This window comes from Athene noctua, chromosome 4, assembly GCF_965140245.1.
Source record: "Athene noctua chromosome 4, bAthNoc1.hap1.1, whole genome shotgun sequence".
In the NCBI taxonomy this organism is placed as follows: domain Eukaryota; kingdom Metazoa; phylum Chordata; class Aves; order Strigiformes; family Strigidae; genus Athene; species Athene noctua.
Genome location: NC_134040.1, coordinates 59,650,251 through 59,668,649, shown reverse-complemented (window position 1 = coordinate 59,668,649; position 18,399 = coordinate 59,650,251). Strand labels below are relative to the sequence as shown.

The window sequence follows — 18,399 nt, the reverse complement described above, 5'->3', positions numbered from 1 at the left end:
TGATATCTCAAAAGATAGCAATCAGGACATTTATACAATTTTTGGCAAGCCCAGTTTCACATATTTACATCTTGAAGTCAAGCTGAACTAACAGTAGCGATGAATGGATGATATTCTTGGAACATGAGTGTTAGAGGTTCATCCTAAAGTGATTCATTTTCAGTAGTTACTCTAACAGAGCAGTAAACCGAATATCACCTTATGCTCAAGATGTGTTACAGCCGAATACTGAGCCAAATACTACTAAAGAGTTAATTAACAAGATATTAATACCCATTACTTGATATTCATTGAATACTCTGCCCTATTTAACAGGCTACTATAACTTTTATCTATTTTAACTTCACAAGCTTTTGAAAGATAAACTTAACTGATCCTAAATTTCACTAAGGCTTTTGAACACTTCCACCTATGTTCATGTAACTCAGCAGAGCACGTAAGTTTTAAGGGAAAATAATATATTTCTATTAATCAACTACTTCATTAATGAATGCCATTTAACCTGTTAGAACCATACAATACCCACCGCAGCTGTTAACTGGCTTGCTCTGAAAAATCTAAGTTGCAATGAAGTGTCAGAAAATATTCAACAGCATATTTTATAAAAATGCAGAACAAGCTACAAAAAATAAACCCTACTTTGCAGAACTGCTGAAATATCATTTGAGATACATAAGCTTCCTCCTCTTCTAATATATTGTAACATCCAAGTATGACCAAGACCACTGTAACCATCTGTGTCAAGTGCACCCTTGTTCTATAACAGGGCAGAAACTGCAGTGTTATCCAGCCCCTATATTAGCATCACAGTTGCAAACCCCCCATAATAGTTCTTTACAAATCAAAGTGACAGCTAGAAAGACAAAACAGCCTTTCTGTATGAATGCAAACAGCTGGCAGATGAGAAAATCCAGCTACAATAACCATATTCATCAGAACTGAAATTTTATAGGAGTCACCTGCCAGCAGAAATGGCATCACACAGTACTTGGACAGTATATGCTAGAAGATGACTATGTCTAGCACAAAGATTTAATGTACAAGTTACCTGCTGATACATGTTACTTACCGGAACTATGCCTGAAAGAAAATATTACACTGACATTAGTTAAGAACTAAATCTTCAGACAAAATGGTTTCTGCAAATCTTTTTTCTGGAGATGTAAGATTAGTAATAGATTCACTGCAAGTCTGTAAAATGTTTGTGCTTATGCCCGAGCTTTGCACTAATTTCATTCAAGTGACAGTTACCCTTGTTTCTGTGTGTTTCTCATGTCTTTATTAAGTTTTACATGTAAATGGTAGTAAGAGCTATGGAGTCCTACTGACATGTTATTAAAACAACCCAACTGAACACATACTCTAGTGCTATCTCCTGCCCTTATAGCTTTCATCATCGTTAATCCAGCATTTGAACTACTCTGGCTGAACATGGAAGAAAAAAAATACGTGCATTTGGTGCACTCAGAAAGATGTGTTCATCCAATGTATATTTTATAAGCCAAAGAGTAAAGACATCTCTAGAATGAATCCTAAGAGGATCCAAAGATGAGTAACAAACCCTTAGTGTCAGAGAGATGTCTATCAATTCAAATGTATGGCCCGCACAGCAGATTAAAGTAAGGCTACAGACATGCCATCAGTTAGAGCATCCCTAGGCAAAAACAGTTTGTGCATCGAGCTAAATTTGAAATGAACCACATACTGATAAATAAGTTGCTTGCAGCCTACTCTTGCCATCTAATCCATATTTTGCAGGCTTAATATCCAGCAGCTTATTCTTGCTGCCCTCCTTCTCATTTGTGAGATGCCCACTAAGCTACATTGTTGGAGTAGGCCCTCTCAAATTTTGCTTTAAATTTCTGTTCTGGGTGCTAACCCATGAAAAATTCCCAAGGATGCAGAAGCAAAGGATGCAGTGCTATTTGCCATTTGCAAATCAGTCAGAAAAACAAAGCATAGATTTCACTGTGTCGCTGAACATATGGGTCTTGCTATCCAGAATAATTTAGTTCCCACTAGCTTTATTCTCCTATTTCCTGGTGCAGCTTTTCAGACCAATCTTCACTTTTGATTACAAGCAGTGAGCTTTTGGATTGCTGGTCTATTGACATTTTTGGTAGGATGAATAGAAATCCTACACCCCATGGCAAAGAGTAAAAAGAGCAAATGAAAAAAATACTCAAGACCAAAGCTTTTGTATTTAGGCAACTATAACAAAACTCCTAAATTCTACACTTGACACAACACCAAAAAGGGCTGAGTTCCAGAGGTAATGAGCACTGAAGAAATGGAGTAACCAGTGCTCTATGCCTCTCAAATTCAGACGTGTGTATGCTTTTGTATAAACAGGAATATAGGAATATGATTTTAGGCAGCTGCATTTTGAAAACATTTGGTCATAAGCATTTGCACCGCAATGAAGAAAACTCAAGACAAACAGCTGAGCCACACTTTGCAGCATGAAGCCATGCATTACAGTAACGAATTATGTCACTGACTCCCTCCAAACAACCCAGGTTTGCTGCTTTGCAGAATGCTATAACTATGGTGGTAGGGAATGATTCCGTTTAACACTATCTGTGACAGATTTGAAATCTGCTAGGGCTGTTCCTGTGTTTTGGTACACTCACCATTCTATATTTTAAACAAAAAAAAAGATTTTAAAACAACTTAGTTGTCGTGGTGCAAATATTTGTGTGAACACTTCTGTCTGTAAACTGGGCTTTGCTAAACTGAGTAAGAATGGGTTTTAACTGATCTTAAGTTACCCATACACACTTATACATAGAAACAGGTTAGCTCATTCTGAGCTTGGAACTAGCCAGACACCGGCTGGGTCCAGTCCAGAGGTCAAGCAACCACAACCAGTGAAGTATTTTGGTTAACTCAGCTCCTCAGCAGAGCATAATAATTCTAACACCACCAATTTAGCAACAGCTTCCAGACTACAGCGGGTTCATACTCGGCCATATCAACACATGTTTGGAGCAAGTTCATACTTGTATTCAAGTAAACATGTTCTAAGTGTCCACCACCAATCATCATCGATTTAATTAGCCAAACACCCATCTACCTATTAGTAAGACCCATGCTGCTGGCCAGCAAGCTGACTAAGCCTCTGTGCAGGCTTGGGATTCTGCCAAGGCACGTGAGAGTTCATGATCGCAGTCTCATTTCCAAATATCATACTGCTGCTTAAAATGACTAAAATTACAAGTCAGTTTACAGCAATGCAGCTAAATTAGCAATCATATTTTCTCACTTCGTAAGAGTACTTGATGTGAGCAGTTAAATGTGAGTCTTTCATTACATCATTATCTTGTGTTCCTGAGTCAGTGCATTGGTCACAGTTTCTCCTGAATGACACTTCTTATAGCCACACCTCCCAGCACAGCCGAACAGCTCAGACGTTCAGTTTACCTTATGCACTTTTGCATAGGAGAAACTGGCAGTTCTCTTCACTGATCCTCCATATATAGTTTAACTGCCCGCTGCACTTTAAAAAAACTTTAGAAAAGCTTTAATTGTATATGTTCAAAATGTCATGCCACTTAGCACACAGATACTGAAACACCAGATGAGCATGGCTCAGCTTATCCCTAGTATATTTACTTTTTCAATGTTGACTATTTCTTTTATCTGGCAGTGACACTCTTTGGAATCTATTATTAGTACTGGGATTCCCAAACTATGTCAACACAGAATAATGCTAAAATTATCCTGCCTGAAGTGGCATCACTTTCTCCTTACACCTTTCTAACTTTATTATCCTGCTCTGCTCTGACTAATCTGAATAAAAGTTAAAGAATAGAAAATATAAAATGCATGCACCCAGAACATATTTTTAAAATAAATACTGTACAAGAAATGCAACAGTGGGCCCACAACAAATACCATAGATACGCATGTCTGATATATTCAGACAACATATGACAGTTTTATCAGTTTTACAGATGAGTTTGTTAACTTCACTGTTTTCTTTCTTTTCTCTGTTCCAGGTACGCATTTCACTTTCCACATATTTCCTTTTAAAAAGACATCTTAACGATGATCCAGTTAGTGCCAGGTTTCTTGTCAGGTGGAGTGACAAGCAGCTTATGCTGATGTCAGGGTACTTTCCTACCAATCTACAACTGCAGTTTTGATCATTTGTCTCAAAGTGGTAAGTAAGTTTTCATAATTCTAAAAACTAAGAGAGGCAATAGTAAACTGAAGCAGCAAAGCTTCTTAAATGTTAAGGCAGGACCCAGTCTTTTCAATGTGAGTTTTATACTCACGTCTCATACTTCCCTTCGGCAGCATGGGAGTATACAATCTCAACTGTTCTAATGTGCTCTGCAAGTGTTAAAAAGGATTTTTAATGGAATGAAATGCCTGAAATCCCTAGACTTCTTGCACCAACAAGTCAAACTTCGACAGGGTGGGTTTAACTTTTCATTCTTTTGAGGTAACATGCAAGCAAACATGACTTACATGCTTGCGATACTGTAGCTATCTGGCGTCAGCACCTTGGTTCCGTGTTAAACGCATGGAATTTCAGACGCTGAGAGCACACGCTTGCATTTGTGTCCTTGGCCCAGTTTGGGACTGCTCTGCTGTGTATAACCTCCAGTTACCCACCTGGGAATACTGCAGCCACCGAACCCTTTGGTGCTGGAGGGGCGAAGGAAACTAAGTCTGGTTGCTGCACCAGCAATCCTAGCAAAACCTGGAGCGGCAGAGGCAGCGTCTGGTGGGGGGGTGCGGGGGTTGCCTCTAACCACGCTTCTGGAGGTCTCACACGGGGGGCTGGGTTTTCTCCTTCGGGGCAGGCTCCCCACCGCCGGGCCGCCGCCGAGGGCGAGGGGGAGCCGGGCGAGGTGTGCCGGCGCGGCCGCCTACCGTACCTGGATGAGGCCCCGGCGGTGCAGGGCGGTGTGCACGCAGCCCGGCACCTCCCCTCGGAGCACCACCGAACCGTTCCCGTTGCCCAGCCGCCAGCTCCCCCGCAGGCTGCGCACCTCGGGGCCGCCCGCAGCCGAGACGCCGGCCCGGCCCGCAGCCGCTACCAGCAGCAAAGGCAGCAGCGCAGCGCGGCCCATGGCGGCGCCCGCCCGCCCCGCGGTCGGTCGGCATGGCGGCCGGGAAGAGCGGGCGAGTGGAGCGGCGGCCCCGCGCCGCGGCCGCCTCACCGCCATGGCCCGCGGAGACGAGGGAAGGACGGACGGGGTGGGGGGGTGCGGGGCCGGTTCCGGCGGCCGCCGGCGAGCCGGGCCCGTCCTCAGAGGCCTGGGGCGGCCCTTGGGGCCATTAGCGGCCGGTGGGGGTGGGGCGGGCGCCTCCTCCCGCCGCCCGGTAACGGCTCAACGGTCCTGCTGAGGGGGAAGGAAAGATGGCGCCGCTGAGGGCAACCCGCGCGGCTCCTGGGGGAGCGGTCCCAGCCCGCCGGAGAGCGGTTTTCCCCCGCCGGGCGAAGCGAGGGGGCCACGGCCGCTTCCCCGGCCCGCCACAGCGGTTGTACAACCCCCCTGTCGCAGCGACTGCTCGAGCAAGTCGGCATAACGTGAGGAGAGGAAGGCTGACCCAGCAGGGCACACACAGCAACAGCAGAATAGTGTGGGGTTTTGCTCCAAGAAGTAGCACAGTGGAGCACTGATAATAGGAGCAGCTAAGGTTACAAATCTTTCAGATGTAGCAAATTTACATAGAACTCTAGAAAACTGCAGTGAAGGGGGAGGGAGGAGGAAGAGCTGTGATAACACTGCAACAGATACTTCAAGTACTGACTCTCTCAAATCATGAGATTTTATACGGCCTCAGACTTCCACCTCCTTTTTCCCATAAAATTACAGAGGCTTGTAAAACCAGAACAAACGTCATGAACATCTCATCAAAAATAGTAGTCTGGTTTCTCATAAAGCAGTGCTAGCACTGTTCCTGTGGATTTTGTTTGTAAAAATTATGTTCATCTGCAAAGAAGCAGAAAGGTCAGCTCCAAGGAAAGAACCTGAAGTACGTTTTCCAAACCACACCATAGTTTTCCTGTGTGCCGTCAATAGCTTTATCTCCTCATTCACAGCCCAAAATCAGGTTAAAAGCAACAAGTTCTTAAATGGCTCAGTGGAAGGCGCAAAAGGCAATCAGGAGCACAAGCTCCTCTTTTAGGGGCAGTCAGACACCCTACTTCATGCTCTCTTTCCACTGAACCCTGGTGCTGAGGGCCCTAGAGCATCTCCATGGAGATGTTGCACACCATAGCATGGTTACCATTCACCTAGCTGTCCCTCCAGCCGAAGGTGTACAGCAGGTGGAAAATAGCTGTGCAATCCACTGATTCTCATTTTACAGTACAGAAAAGCTCAGACGTCAAAGACTCTCATAATTGCAAATGACTAGTCCACAAACCTTCCAAAGGTTGTGACAGCACAAAACTTACACTTGAGAACTTTCAAGACTATATTCCCTGTATGCCTGCTCAGCTGTGAGCAGATTAGAGAGCACTTGGCTTGCTTTCCTTTGGATATAAATGACTTTATTCCCTCACACAGCTCAACATGAAATTGAAACTGCTAATCTCAGCAGCTACTCTATGACCTTAGCTTATGGTCTGTAGAATTTTGGGGTGGGTTTGGGTTTTTTTTTTTTTTTTTGGTGGTGGCGATTTGGGGGTTTTTGTGGTTTATTCTTAAAGCATAGTTGATTAAATTAATGTTCCATTTGTATTTGCGTAATTTTTACTTCATTTATGAACCAGGTCAGAATCTATCAGGCTGTCTCAGAATACACTTAAGTGAGAAGGCAAAATATGCTTAAAACCAGAAAATCTTGCAAATTTCTTTAAAGAAGTGCTACCAGTAGTGTCACTTACCTTCCTGTTACTAAATTATTTTTTTTTTAACAGAAGAGTCAGGTCACAGTGCAGACAAAGAAATTAACTGCATGTAGGTGCATACACATGATTCTGCATAGAATGCAACCAATGAATAGCATTCGAAGAAACCCAATTGCAGGACTTCATTCAGTTTTTCCATGTCTGTCCTTATGTTTTCTTATTGTCTGTAATTATAGACTGTAAAATTAAAGGAGGAAAGCATACATAGTTAATGACTGTAACAACACATATCCATTCATACACCAAATCAGGTAAGAATGAAGTGTGACTGACACAAAAACACGCTGCTGCTCCTGGTATGCAGCACAGAGTGCAAGAGTGAACTGCAGACAAGAACAGGGATACCAGAGTTCTGTTTTAGCTCCTGGCTTTCACACACCTAATTCAACACACCATAAGAATCCACCCTAGATATGTCTTTAAAACGTTACTGAACATGGTCAGTATGCCTTTATATTTTTGATCCAAATCCTTTTGAACTGACAGCCCTTTGTTTCAATACAACATAAAAATGCCAGTCTTTCCATTCATCTATGATATAAAGTACATGATATAACTACAGGTGATTTTTTCACCTATGAGAGAGCACGGGGGGGCACAGTTCCGAGAAATACTGGTCCAAAGTGAGAAACATTACCTGATCTTTTTGTCACACTGAAAAAATCTCTATCAACTTCAAAAAGGGATGGCTGGGACCCATACTGTTTGGCAGCAGAAGTCTCTGCAGAAATTTAGCTGTTGGAACAGTTACTCTGTGTGTATTTTTAAGACTGAGTAACCCACATTCAACATATTGACTGAAATGCAGGTCCCACTGGCAAAAAAAGACTATCGTCATAGAAGACTGAGTTACCCCAAGTGGCTTTGCATGCTGTACAATTCAGTCAAAATTAGTATCTTCTCACCTTTAAAAGTTCAGCCTCTAAAATCATTATACATTAATAGTAGAAAGTCTGTTCTCTTTCTGCCCTCATCTGTCAATGAGTAATGCTTTCAGGACAATCAAACAATTCAGTGTATTTTCCTTGAAGTCACTCATACAACACTAAAAGCATTTAAACACTGTAGTGCTGCTTGAGACATCTTGTAGGATATTATCTTTCAGGAAGCAGACTTACAGAGAACTAAGTTTTAATGCTACCAAAAACCAACTGCAAGCTGGCTTTTTTTTCTTTTTAATAAATCTTTTTCAGCAAGTCATGTGCTAGCTTCCCAGTAAGAAGGAAACTGCATTTCAAGATGTTTACTGTACTTCCGTGTTTTCTTTGCCTTTTATTCTTTCTGCTGAAGACCGAAGCAACACACACACACACAAAACTCAAGCTAAAAACAATGCTGTAATTAAGTATTCTGAGAACATGCTGTTTCCTTGTTCAAGGCTTATAATTAAGTTAAATCATGTCTCATTTTCATGTCCCAGTTCTAGGGTTTGTTTTTTGTTTGTTTGAGGGTATTTTTAAACAGACGACATTTTTACTGTTTAATGATGCAAGAGTCTTAAAGGCTGTGGTTTTATCTTTTAAAATCTGAAGACACAAAGCAAAGCAAGGTCTTTAGTGTGGCTTTCTTTTACTGTGTACCATATTTGATTTCTTTCTGAAATGCCACAAATTTAGGAGGTTATTACAATTCCTTATGATACTGCAAGCAGACATTCTTTATCAATGAAGACAAAAAGCTGAAGGCAAAACCATGCCTTTGGCTCTATTAGAATAAATTCAGAGTAGTTCCATTGAAGCTGCCCAAATTCTGCCGTGTTAATCCAGAAGTCTTTTGTTTCCAATTGCTATGCAATCTCTATCATCACGACAGGCTGCTGCTGTTTTCTCTTTCAAATTCATGCTCAGTGAGTTCATGCAAAGGTTTTAAACAAACAGGTTCTCACAGATTTGGCTGCAGTACTTTAAGATATTACTGCCCCCACCTGTCCACCCTGTACCATTCTTCTGCTGAAGGTTACCATCTCTGAAGCAAACCAGGACTTGTATCCACACCAGGCCATACCCAGGCTTCCTCTCCCTTTTGGTAATTGTACACCACTACAGATACCACCACCACAGACCATTTGTCAAAGATGCAAAACAACTACAGGATCATCTACTGTTGGGAGTTTTGCATTAGATGAAGCAGTATCGATGCAGACATGTTGGATAAATACTGGTGTAAAACTGGTCTGGTGTTTGCATGACTGCGAACACCTTCAGACAGCACAGCACATCTGTAGGAAAGCCCTACAGCTCCTCAATGTAATGCCTGTCCTGTTTTATGACTGCCTCTGCAAAACATAGAGCTGCTATGCAAAATAGCTATTCTTTGAGCTGGTGTAAAGGCAATATGGTGCAGGGAGCCCTCCAGCTATGGATTTGTAAAGAACAGACAGAAATAACACATTTCAGGCATTATTCTGAATTTATCTTGAGTTCCCTCCAAAAAGGATGTTAAAAATAAAATGAGAAAATAAACATTGCTTTTAGATGAGGACACTATTAATACATCACTAGAAGAGAACGTTGTATTAGGTTATCATGAGCAAAAGGCCTAAAGTTTCTTTCATAATTATTGTAAAATCTTTAGGTCATTGCAAGGGGATTTCCTTAGCAAGCGAAATTACTCAACACAAACAATCACGAGTAATTAGAAATAATTATGTGGAAGGGAAGCTACTGGCTCCAGGCAAATGCTATATGGAGGGGAAAAGGCAAAAAATAGGTAATAATAATTTTAAAATTACATAAACAGAAAGGCAGATGATACCTTGAGTATACCCTTAAACGTCATCAGGTATGCTGGGGCAAAAGCCTGTACTTACACCTCTACGTAACATGTTGTTTTAGGATGAGCTCAAACCACAGGATTTTGATTTCAGGTCACCACCTTCCATAGCACAGACACAAAAAAGCATAAGGATCTTAAAAGCCAACATGAGCAGATTTCTAAAGACAAGTTCTTTAGAAGATGAAATTCCAATAGCTTTTATACTCTTCAATTTATAAACAACTTTGAAACAATTCTAATCTATTTATAAGATTATGTAACACTGACATTGTCATTTACTCTTTGTCTCAGGAGCAAAGTCACCATTTTAAGACTAGGTATGGTGCTGTCCCAGTTCCCTGTGAACTCTCATTAAAATTTACTTAAAACATATATAGAATCAAAACTGATTCTCTGGCACTTCAAGAAAATCAGTAGTACATACAGGAACGTTATGAAACAGCTTGCTTAACCTTCTTAAAGGCCTAAATCTAGACAGTCATCTGTGACCATGATACTATGTATGACTCGTCCCTTCTAAACACCTAAAATTAAATCCCTCAAAATGTGGGTATCACAGGTTTCTCCCATGACGGAAGGTTGAGAGGCTTCCACGGAGTCTTACTAACACTGTCTACTACTTTTGGGATTTTGCCAGCTGAGTGCAGGACATACCAAACAGATTACACTAAATATGAAACACATATCTAGCCTACTGTTTTAATGAATGTTTCCCATGCAGGTGAGTATTATGAGAACATCAACAAAAATTTACAGCTGATAAACTGGATGAGTGAACTGAAATGGATTTGGAGTTGCTAAAACAGCTGGGAGCTGCATTTCTTTTTCTAGCTCAGTCACTCCAGGCAAACTGCTGGGGCAGGTCAGGACGTCTGTTTCTCAAAGCTTTAGTGGGGGTAACGCACCTGGCTTCAGCAGTAGGCCAAACTCTGTCCATACATTTCTGCAAAAGTGACCCTAATGCAAGCACCAGGGAATATTCAAAGGCATTTTACGGAAAACTGTGGGTACTCAAAAGACACTTTTTTCCCCTCTCTAAAATTAGTAATTATTTCAGTGCCTACAAGAATTGACAGAATTCTTAACCAATGAAGCCCACATTGAATCGTCTCAAGCCCCACTTACGCAGCAGCATAAGCCAAGAGCCTGCCTACATATCAAAAAACAAAAAAATCTCTTTACTTGTCTGAACATTCCAGGGTAAACCCCTTACATAACGGAACTACATCCTCATGTAGTTCAGGATGCTACATGCCACGTTGCTCACTGCACTGGTACAAATGTCTCAGGAATAGGAGTTACAGAAATTGACTCATGCACATTCATCAAGCAGACATACTTTTAATATGCTCTGGTTTGTTTGTTGGTGGGTTTTTTTTTCCTTCCCAAATGGCTTAGTACACAGTGCTAAAAACACTACTTTATACATCCCCATCTGTAAAAAAAGCATTACATGTTCGATTATCATTGTAACAAAAAGGGAAGACTACTGCAGCAAACAGAATAAGGAGTACTAGAAGTATCTCAAGCTGGAAAGGACCCATAACTATCATCAGTCTAACTCCTTACTCCTCACACGACTAAAACTAAACCATGTGTCTAAAAGTGTCATCTGGATGCTTCTTGAACTCTTGACAGGCTTCATGCTGTGACCACTTCCCCAGAGAGCCTGTTCCAGTGACTGACCACACTCTCCATGAAGAACCTCTTCCTAATGTCCCATCTGAACTTCCCCTGACGCAGCTTCATTCCCTTTCCTTGTGTCCTGTTGTACTCTTGTACTGTCTGACTACAAATGTATTGTTTTGGTGCTAGTCAACATTTTAGTATTTTGGTACTTACACTGGAAGAGAAGGCAGGCAGTAGTTTTGTGGCTAGAAATGTAATAGAGAGCTTTAGGAATGTGAAAATAACCTTGTCTCTTCAACTCAGTCCTTGGTGAAGGAAGGGCCCCAATCTCTTCTGTGAGTGACTACATTAAGATACTACTCACACTCACTTTGTTCACAGCTAAATTTTCAGACCAGTGGATCCAGATAATCGGGTGCTCAAATTATTGCCTATAGCTTTGGTAGCTGCCACAAGTGTCACAGTTCCATGGAAGACCTCTGTTTTCTCACCACTAGGACTGCAGATAAAGACACAAACAGCATCCTGTAAGAAAGGATCTTAAAAAATACAAGAGATCACTGCCTGGAATCCTCCAAGACTGTTTCAGCAAGTGCAAAGATTTTCAGCTAGTCTAAACTGGTACAGATCTACTGAAAGGAGGAAACCTACTCTATAACTTCAGTTAAACTTTTGTATATAAATATTCAGCATGCATTTCATAGAATCATGGACTACCATGCTGGAAAGGACCTCAAGGTTCATTTGATCCAACCTTTCTTGGCAAAAAGACATTTTGACATCTATAGATTATTTCACAGCAGTGCCACAATATTCTGAAGGTATTTAAAGTTTTAATTACTAGAGGGTTAAAGAGTGAACAGCCACTTAGGTTTCTGGCACTCTTTACATACTAGCAAAATAAAGAGCATTCAGCAAGCAATCATTTCCAAAGGTATGACTCTCTGTTAAAAGGACTTCTTCACCACAGGAAGCTGTCATGACTCCAAAAGGTTATTAAGCACTTACGAGATTTAAGATGCAAAATAAACTTGAAAACTTATCTGTCAATAAAGTTTCTATTATTTTGATTCTCTCAGCATTTTTTTGGAATACTGTTTATCAGCAGCGGTCATATTGACAAATACAGTTTCAAAGGCCTGGAACTATTCCCCAAGAAATTTCAATCACACCAAAAAGATACTTGAAACTACTTTAAAAAAACCTGATTTAGGTAATTTAGTCTAATGAAGTAGTTCAATATGCCTAGCAAGTTGACAAATAACAATTTTTCCTCAATATTCACTTTGGTCACAGCTACTAAGGTTTACTTGGAGGACAGAAGGGTACAACTAAACTTCTTTCTACCATCTCCTACTTAGACAGTTAACAGTGGACAGCTTAATGGTGACATGAGAAAGCCAGTACATGGCTGGAGCCACTTATTGTTTCATCTTCGTGGCAATTTCAACTTGGAGATTTTTCAAGACCTCTGTTTTTTTGTGTTCTCTTAATACCAAGGATGCTGATCTGCTTACAGCTATCCTTACAGCTTCCCAGCAAAGACCCATAATCTTGTAACCACAAACTATGATTACTACTACTTCCTCCTCACAACTTTTCTAGAAGAGCTTATCAGTTAGCTGCAGCTGGCTCAGAAGGTACAGCTGGCTGCCCTCTCCACTGTCCACACCCCAAATTATTCATGATGTATGTCTCAGCATATGCTACATGGTAACTTCCCTTTAAAAACTCAGTGAGACAACACTGAGCTCTTCCCCTTCACTTTGTCCCCACGTATCTGTGATCACTGTAGATTCCCAATACACAGCAGTTGTTTCACCTATACTCATCTAACCTAAAAACTTACGTTGAAGCCATTTTTTTCTGGTATTTTTACAAGCTCTCCTCCAAACTACAACCACTGCAGCAGTTAACAGAGTAGAAAGATTTTAAGTTAACCCTTCTCCCTTTCTTCATGCTTTGCACCTCAAGAGGCATTACGTGCCCTAGCAATTGCATAAAATACTGGTTCATAATTTAGAAGCACTCGGAGTCCCCAGGCACAGTCTAGCTAAGTTACATGAAAGAGACTCCCGATCAGATCAGGGAAAGCAGCAAAAAGAAGCCCTATCTAGCAGGGGAGGTGTATGTGCGAGAAATGGGCAAAAAGTAGTTCAGGTCTCTAAAGTGCAGAGGCAAACACTGCAGGGTGGCTGTGGGAAGGAAAAGAAGGTTAGGAAGGCTGATCAGTTAGCTACAGCCTATTTCTCTATCAGGTCTCCTGCCCTGTGAAGCAGAGATGTTCTAGCTTCAGTTAAGCAGCAAATGGCAACTTCTCTTTTCAACTTCCTCTTTTTTTTTTTTTCTTTTCCCCCATAAAACACAGCATAATGCATGTGTAGCTAGTAAGATGCCGCATCAGCCACATTAAAAAAAGCTGTTTTAAGAAAATAGTTTCACATCCAAAAGTTTCAAGGTAAATGGCCAATGGCTTTCCACAAGCCCGTTTCTTTCATGTTTTCATTCTGGAAAGCTGGAATATTCTTCTCCATCAGTTGTATCAGTATCAGAAAGAGTATGTGCAAAACTATGCCTCAGTTACCTGTTTTTTTTGCCTGAGTTCTCCCATATCATTTATAGTTAATCCAAACAGAATGCATTTTTACTTCTTTCCCTATTTATAAATAAAAGGTTAAGGTTATGAAAATTCACATCCTTTGCACTAAAACAGTAATTCTGAGTGTGAAGTGCAGCACATATGAAGTAGGAGTGGAAAAACACCTAGCTAAATTAAGCAACTGACACCTACCTACCTCCGTTCTAACTCAATTGCTTGTCATTGTGTGATGATACCTTGAAGTGCAGCTTTCCGTGAATTTGGAATCAGTTCTCGGGAAACATAAATCATTATGTAAACAAGACTTGAGAGATATCCTCATGAATTACAACTCAAACTGTAAAAAACATTAAGAGCAGTTAGTACACTCAACAATAGAAACAGGGTCACAATTCATTTACACAAGAAAGTTTTACCTCTTCTGCTGATCAGACTATCTGCACTTGTTCCATGGCAGCTTGTTATTGAGTTTAGAACTCATTTCCAAACAAACCACGAACTCCCAAAACAAAGGATTGTTATACTATAAAATCTGGGGTCAAAGGAGGCTTACACTAGTATACATTGTACGATATGTGCCTAACTGCATGCTTTGGCTTACACATCTCAGTTAACTTCTCTTTGTAGGCAAACCACAAGAAACTTCATCCTGCTTTTTATAGCACTACTACTTACCAATGTAAAACTTCCATCTTCTAAAGTGTATGAAGAACTCATTATTTATGCAAAGCTAACTGTATTGAGCACCCCAACTATATAGAAATTACTGTATCCCAAATATTTTATAGTGTTACTGCATTCAAAAAATACCATTACAGTTTGCAAAAATAAGCTTATACAAAGCCACATGCATTTTCTTGTGAGGGGCTTGTATTTATTTCTACTACACATAACAGGAGAACTGCAGAATCACACAGGGGCTAAATACACACTAGTGGCACGTTGCCTTTATAAGCTTGTGTGGTTACATTTTCTATTCATTATAGCATGGTTTCCTCTCTGATCTTTCAAAAAAAAAAAAAAAATCCCAAACCTCTCAGAGGTCTGCCCTGTGGATTCTAACAGGAGTCTTCTGAAACTTTAAGGAACTGAATCTTCACTGGGATTCACAGTAAGTTGAAAAACTGAAGAAAGGGTGGAGTGAAAGAATACAGGTATACAAAAGCTGACCAAAACACATGCACAAAAAAAAAAGAAAAAAGATAAAATTTGTACTTCTAAATTTGTCAAGGCACATATGTCAATTACACCAGACAGATACGCTTGAGGTACAAGAATTTAAGGGACTTCTCACAGAGACTGAACATCACTCAGTCCCAAATACTAAATTCCATTCTCCGGCCAGCACTAATCCATTCTATAAAAGCATATATGAGTGCCATCTTGGAGAACCAGAGTTGTCTTTTCTCCACTGTTTGTTATCCAAAAACTCCTACAGTTGCTAACAGTAATACTTTCCTCAATGCTCTTTCTGAGTACAGACACAAAAATCTAGTACCTTATGAAGAGATCTAGACCACTTATTCCAATAAGAGCATTCCAAACCTTGCAATAGGAAAACCAATAAAATAATGGTTACATTGAATAGATCCTTTGATTTCTAAGATATCTGTGAATTAATTTTCTGCATTCACTATCAGAGCAGGATTAGTACCATGGCAAAGAAGCTATAAACATTGTTTTAGCAAGCATATCCTTCCCCAAAGAATTAACAGCTTCGTGCTGAACAGTGGTCTTTGCCAGAGCTATGCCATCTTCGCTATTTACCTTCACAAATTTGTCAGAAGGAAGGGATTATAGACTCACGCCAAGTTCTGTACATAAGGTTGCAAACTGCAGTTCCTCGGTGAGATGCCAAGAGGATCTGAGTTGCATGTTCAGTTACAAGTTGAGTCCTAACACCGTTTTTTTTAAAGGGAATTTTCTGGAACACATGACTATACGAACACATTTTCTTTTTAGACTTGCATCAAATACTCTGAGATAAGAAGTGTCGAGGCTTACCTGGCCAGTAGGGAAAAACACAGACTAGATCTAGAAACAAGCATAAGCTTCTCTTTCCCTCAGCACAGAGCAAACTATCACATTCAGTGTCTATCAATGTGATCTAAGATAAGAACATGACTAGTTAGGCAGCTCTTCAAGAACACAGGAAACAGTTTAATTTGTGCATTCCTTCTAATGAATAACATCTCAGAGACTAAACCTGAGTCAAAACTTCCACTCCAGGTAAAGGCAAAGGCATTTCCAAATTCTGGCTCCAAAGCCCTACTATGCCAAAGCAGCTGGACCAAAGCCAGCTGCCCACCTCTCCAGCTAGCATTCCTCCCATGGGGACAAAGTAGTACTGCTGTCTTTTAAGCAGAAGATCATACTCTGCACAATTTAACGCTGTGATGGGACAACATAGCTAATATGAAGTTGAGGCAAAAACCAGAATTACCTAGATGGTTTGCAAGCCTGGGATTCTTAACTACAGAGCTTGAGCATTTCTGCTTGAAGCTCCTGAAGCAGAACCAATCTCAACAGCTGTCATTTAGAGAGCAGCCTACTCTCCTAGAGTCAGTCAAGTACAACCCTAGATCAAAGATCAGTTAAAAGCTGCAGAAAAACATGTTCTGTTCAACATTGTGTGTCCCCTGATGAAGATTCCTCCCCTCACAAATGAAGGACCTTCACTGCTTAAGAAGATACTGAATTCTCACCAATATTTCCAATAGACAGACATAAAAGAAAAAAGCAAGCTATTTTGGGCAGAGATGTTTACCAGACATTCTTAAAAAAAATTCTCAAGTATTACTTTACTCAGAGTTGTCCTATCAAATTCATTGTTTAATTTCTGGCACCTATCACTGTAAAGATTATGCTTGTCACTTCTTCTGAGATAGGCAGCTGCTCTAGAAATAGTTACAGCATTTACTGCTTCTCACCTGGAAACTACTAACTCCTTCTCCCACAACTGGTTCACATTGAACAAACCACATGTCACTTCACTACAGTACGAGAAAAGCTGCCAACTTTGAACTATCCCTGCAGAGAAGACTGAGTTCTTGCTTCTAAATGACATACGAGACCAAAGTTACTGCAGCATTAACCAAGGAGAACATTAAATCACAATTTATGGGTACCGGCTAAACAATCACACTGACTTGTGAACTGTTCCATACACACGTGCAAAAGCTCAGCTGTCTACACACTGCTCTTCCTAAGGCTGTGTCTGAATGGCTGCTCTTTGACAGGCTAACCTGGACACTTAAAATTACAATTGATCAGCTATCTTATTTCAGGTTATTTTGAAGTCAGCTGGTTTTTACACTAGGCTGCATGAATTGACAGCAACACAATTTCACTTCAGAGCAATACAGACAGTCTTTACCTTCTGTGCCCTCTCTTTACATCACACATTTACCCATTTCTGTTTTCTGCGTTACCATGATCTCTGCATTGGTCTTGCGCTGTTGCCAACATATAAGCTCTCAGCCTTACATTGAAAATATTTACCCGTTATTCCAACTACCTTTTAAAGGTGCAACAATTGCCTATTGAGATCTAACAGTTCTCCAATTTATCCCCATTTCACACCTATGTTGAAGGCACTGGGGTAACAGAGCATCAATGACACTGAGCACTGAACAGCATAAAGCAAATAATTCCTACAAGTAGTAGTTTCTTGGTTTTCAGGCTGGAAGGAATTAGTATAGTCTGTGTTCCAGTGAAATAACCTTTAAATCTTAAATTCCTTCATTGATTATTTTCTTGTTCCACTGTTTTAGTGCTCATTTGTTTCATTTAACTCTCTAACAGAAACAGTTGTCTTAGCCTAGTTTTCACGTATAAAACTACACACAAACCATGGCAAAAACTGAATTTAGGTTGACTTTTTTTTTTTTCTTTTGGACACCTATAAACACAGCAAGAAGTCTTCATCTGAATTCCAACTTTTACTATGCTTTACGTTTTACTAGGGACCTGCAGACTGAAGATTCTTTCTGAATCACTAGCCACATCTGATGGACCTATAGTATCTGCTTCAGATGATAATGCCTGTAAAATACTACTGTTTATAACAGTGAAGGATTTGAAATAAAATGGCTAGAGAGAACAATTGAGGGGAGGCTGCAGAAAAGAATATAATAAAAAAGTTATTTAGACCATTTCTGGCTGTCAATGTTTAAACCATTATTTTATCTGTTAATTATTGCTAATTCCATTTTGCCTAAGCAATGATCAAATCTAACAGGACCGGTATAGTACATCTGCACACCTATATACTAACTACATACTAACCAGCTGTCTTTTAATCATTTGCCAGACTGTAGTTCCATGCTCCATGGCAATCAGACCTTGTGCTGTTGTGGCCTGCTTAAAGACAGACTTTTAAGAAAAAGAGTTAGTGTTTATAATCTTTACATAAAAACCATGTACAGTGCAACTGAGTAGAATATTTTACACACAGATGCAAAACCAGGTTTATGTGCATTTTTTCAACCAATACAGAAGACACTGTGGGCATCAGCAGTCA

General features: G+C 40.4%; 1 protein-coding gene across 2 annotated transcripts in view; it reads right to left on the bottom strand.

The window, feature by feature from the left end:
- MANBA (mannosidase beta) overlaps nt 1-5,243 on the bottom strand; it is a 60,056-nt gene extending 54,813 nt beyond the window's left edge. Inside the window, exon 1 of one of the 2 annotated variants that reach the window (XM_074905513.1) lies at nt 4,890-5,243. In XM_074905513.1, coding sequence (XP_074761614.1) covers nt 4,890-5,180 — 291 coding nt within the window. In that variant the 5' untranslated portion in view covers nt 5,181-5,243. Of the gene's footprint in view, nt 1-4,623; nt 4,731-4,889 lie in introns of those variants that run through there. The other variant, XM_074905514.1, reaches the window with a different exon arrangement.
- Between the last annotated feature and the right edge of the window lie 13,156 nt (nt 5,244-18,399).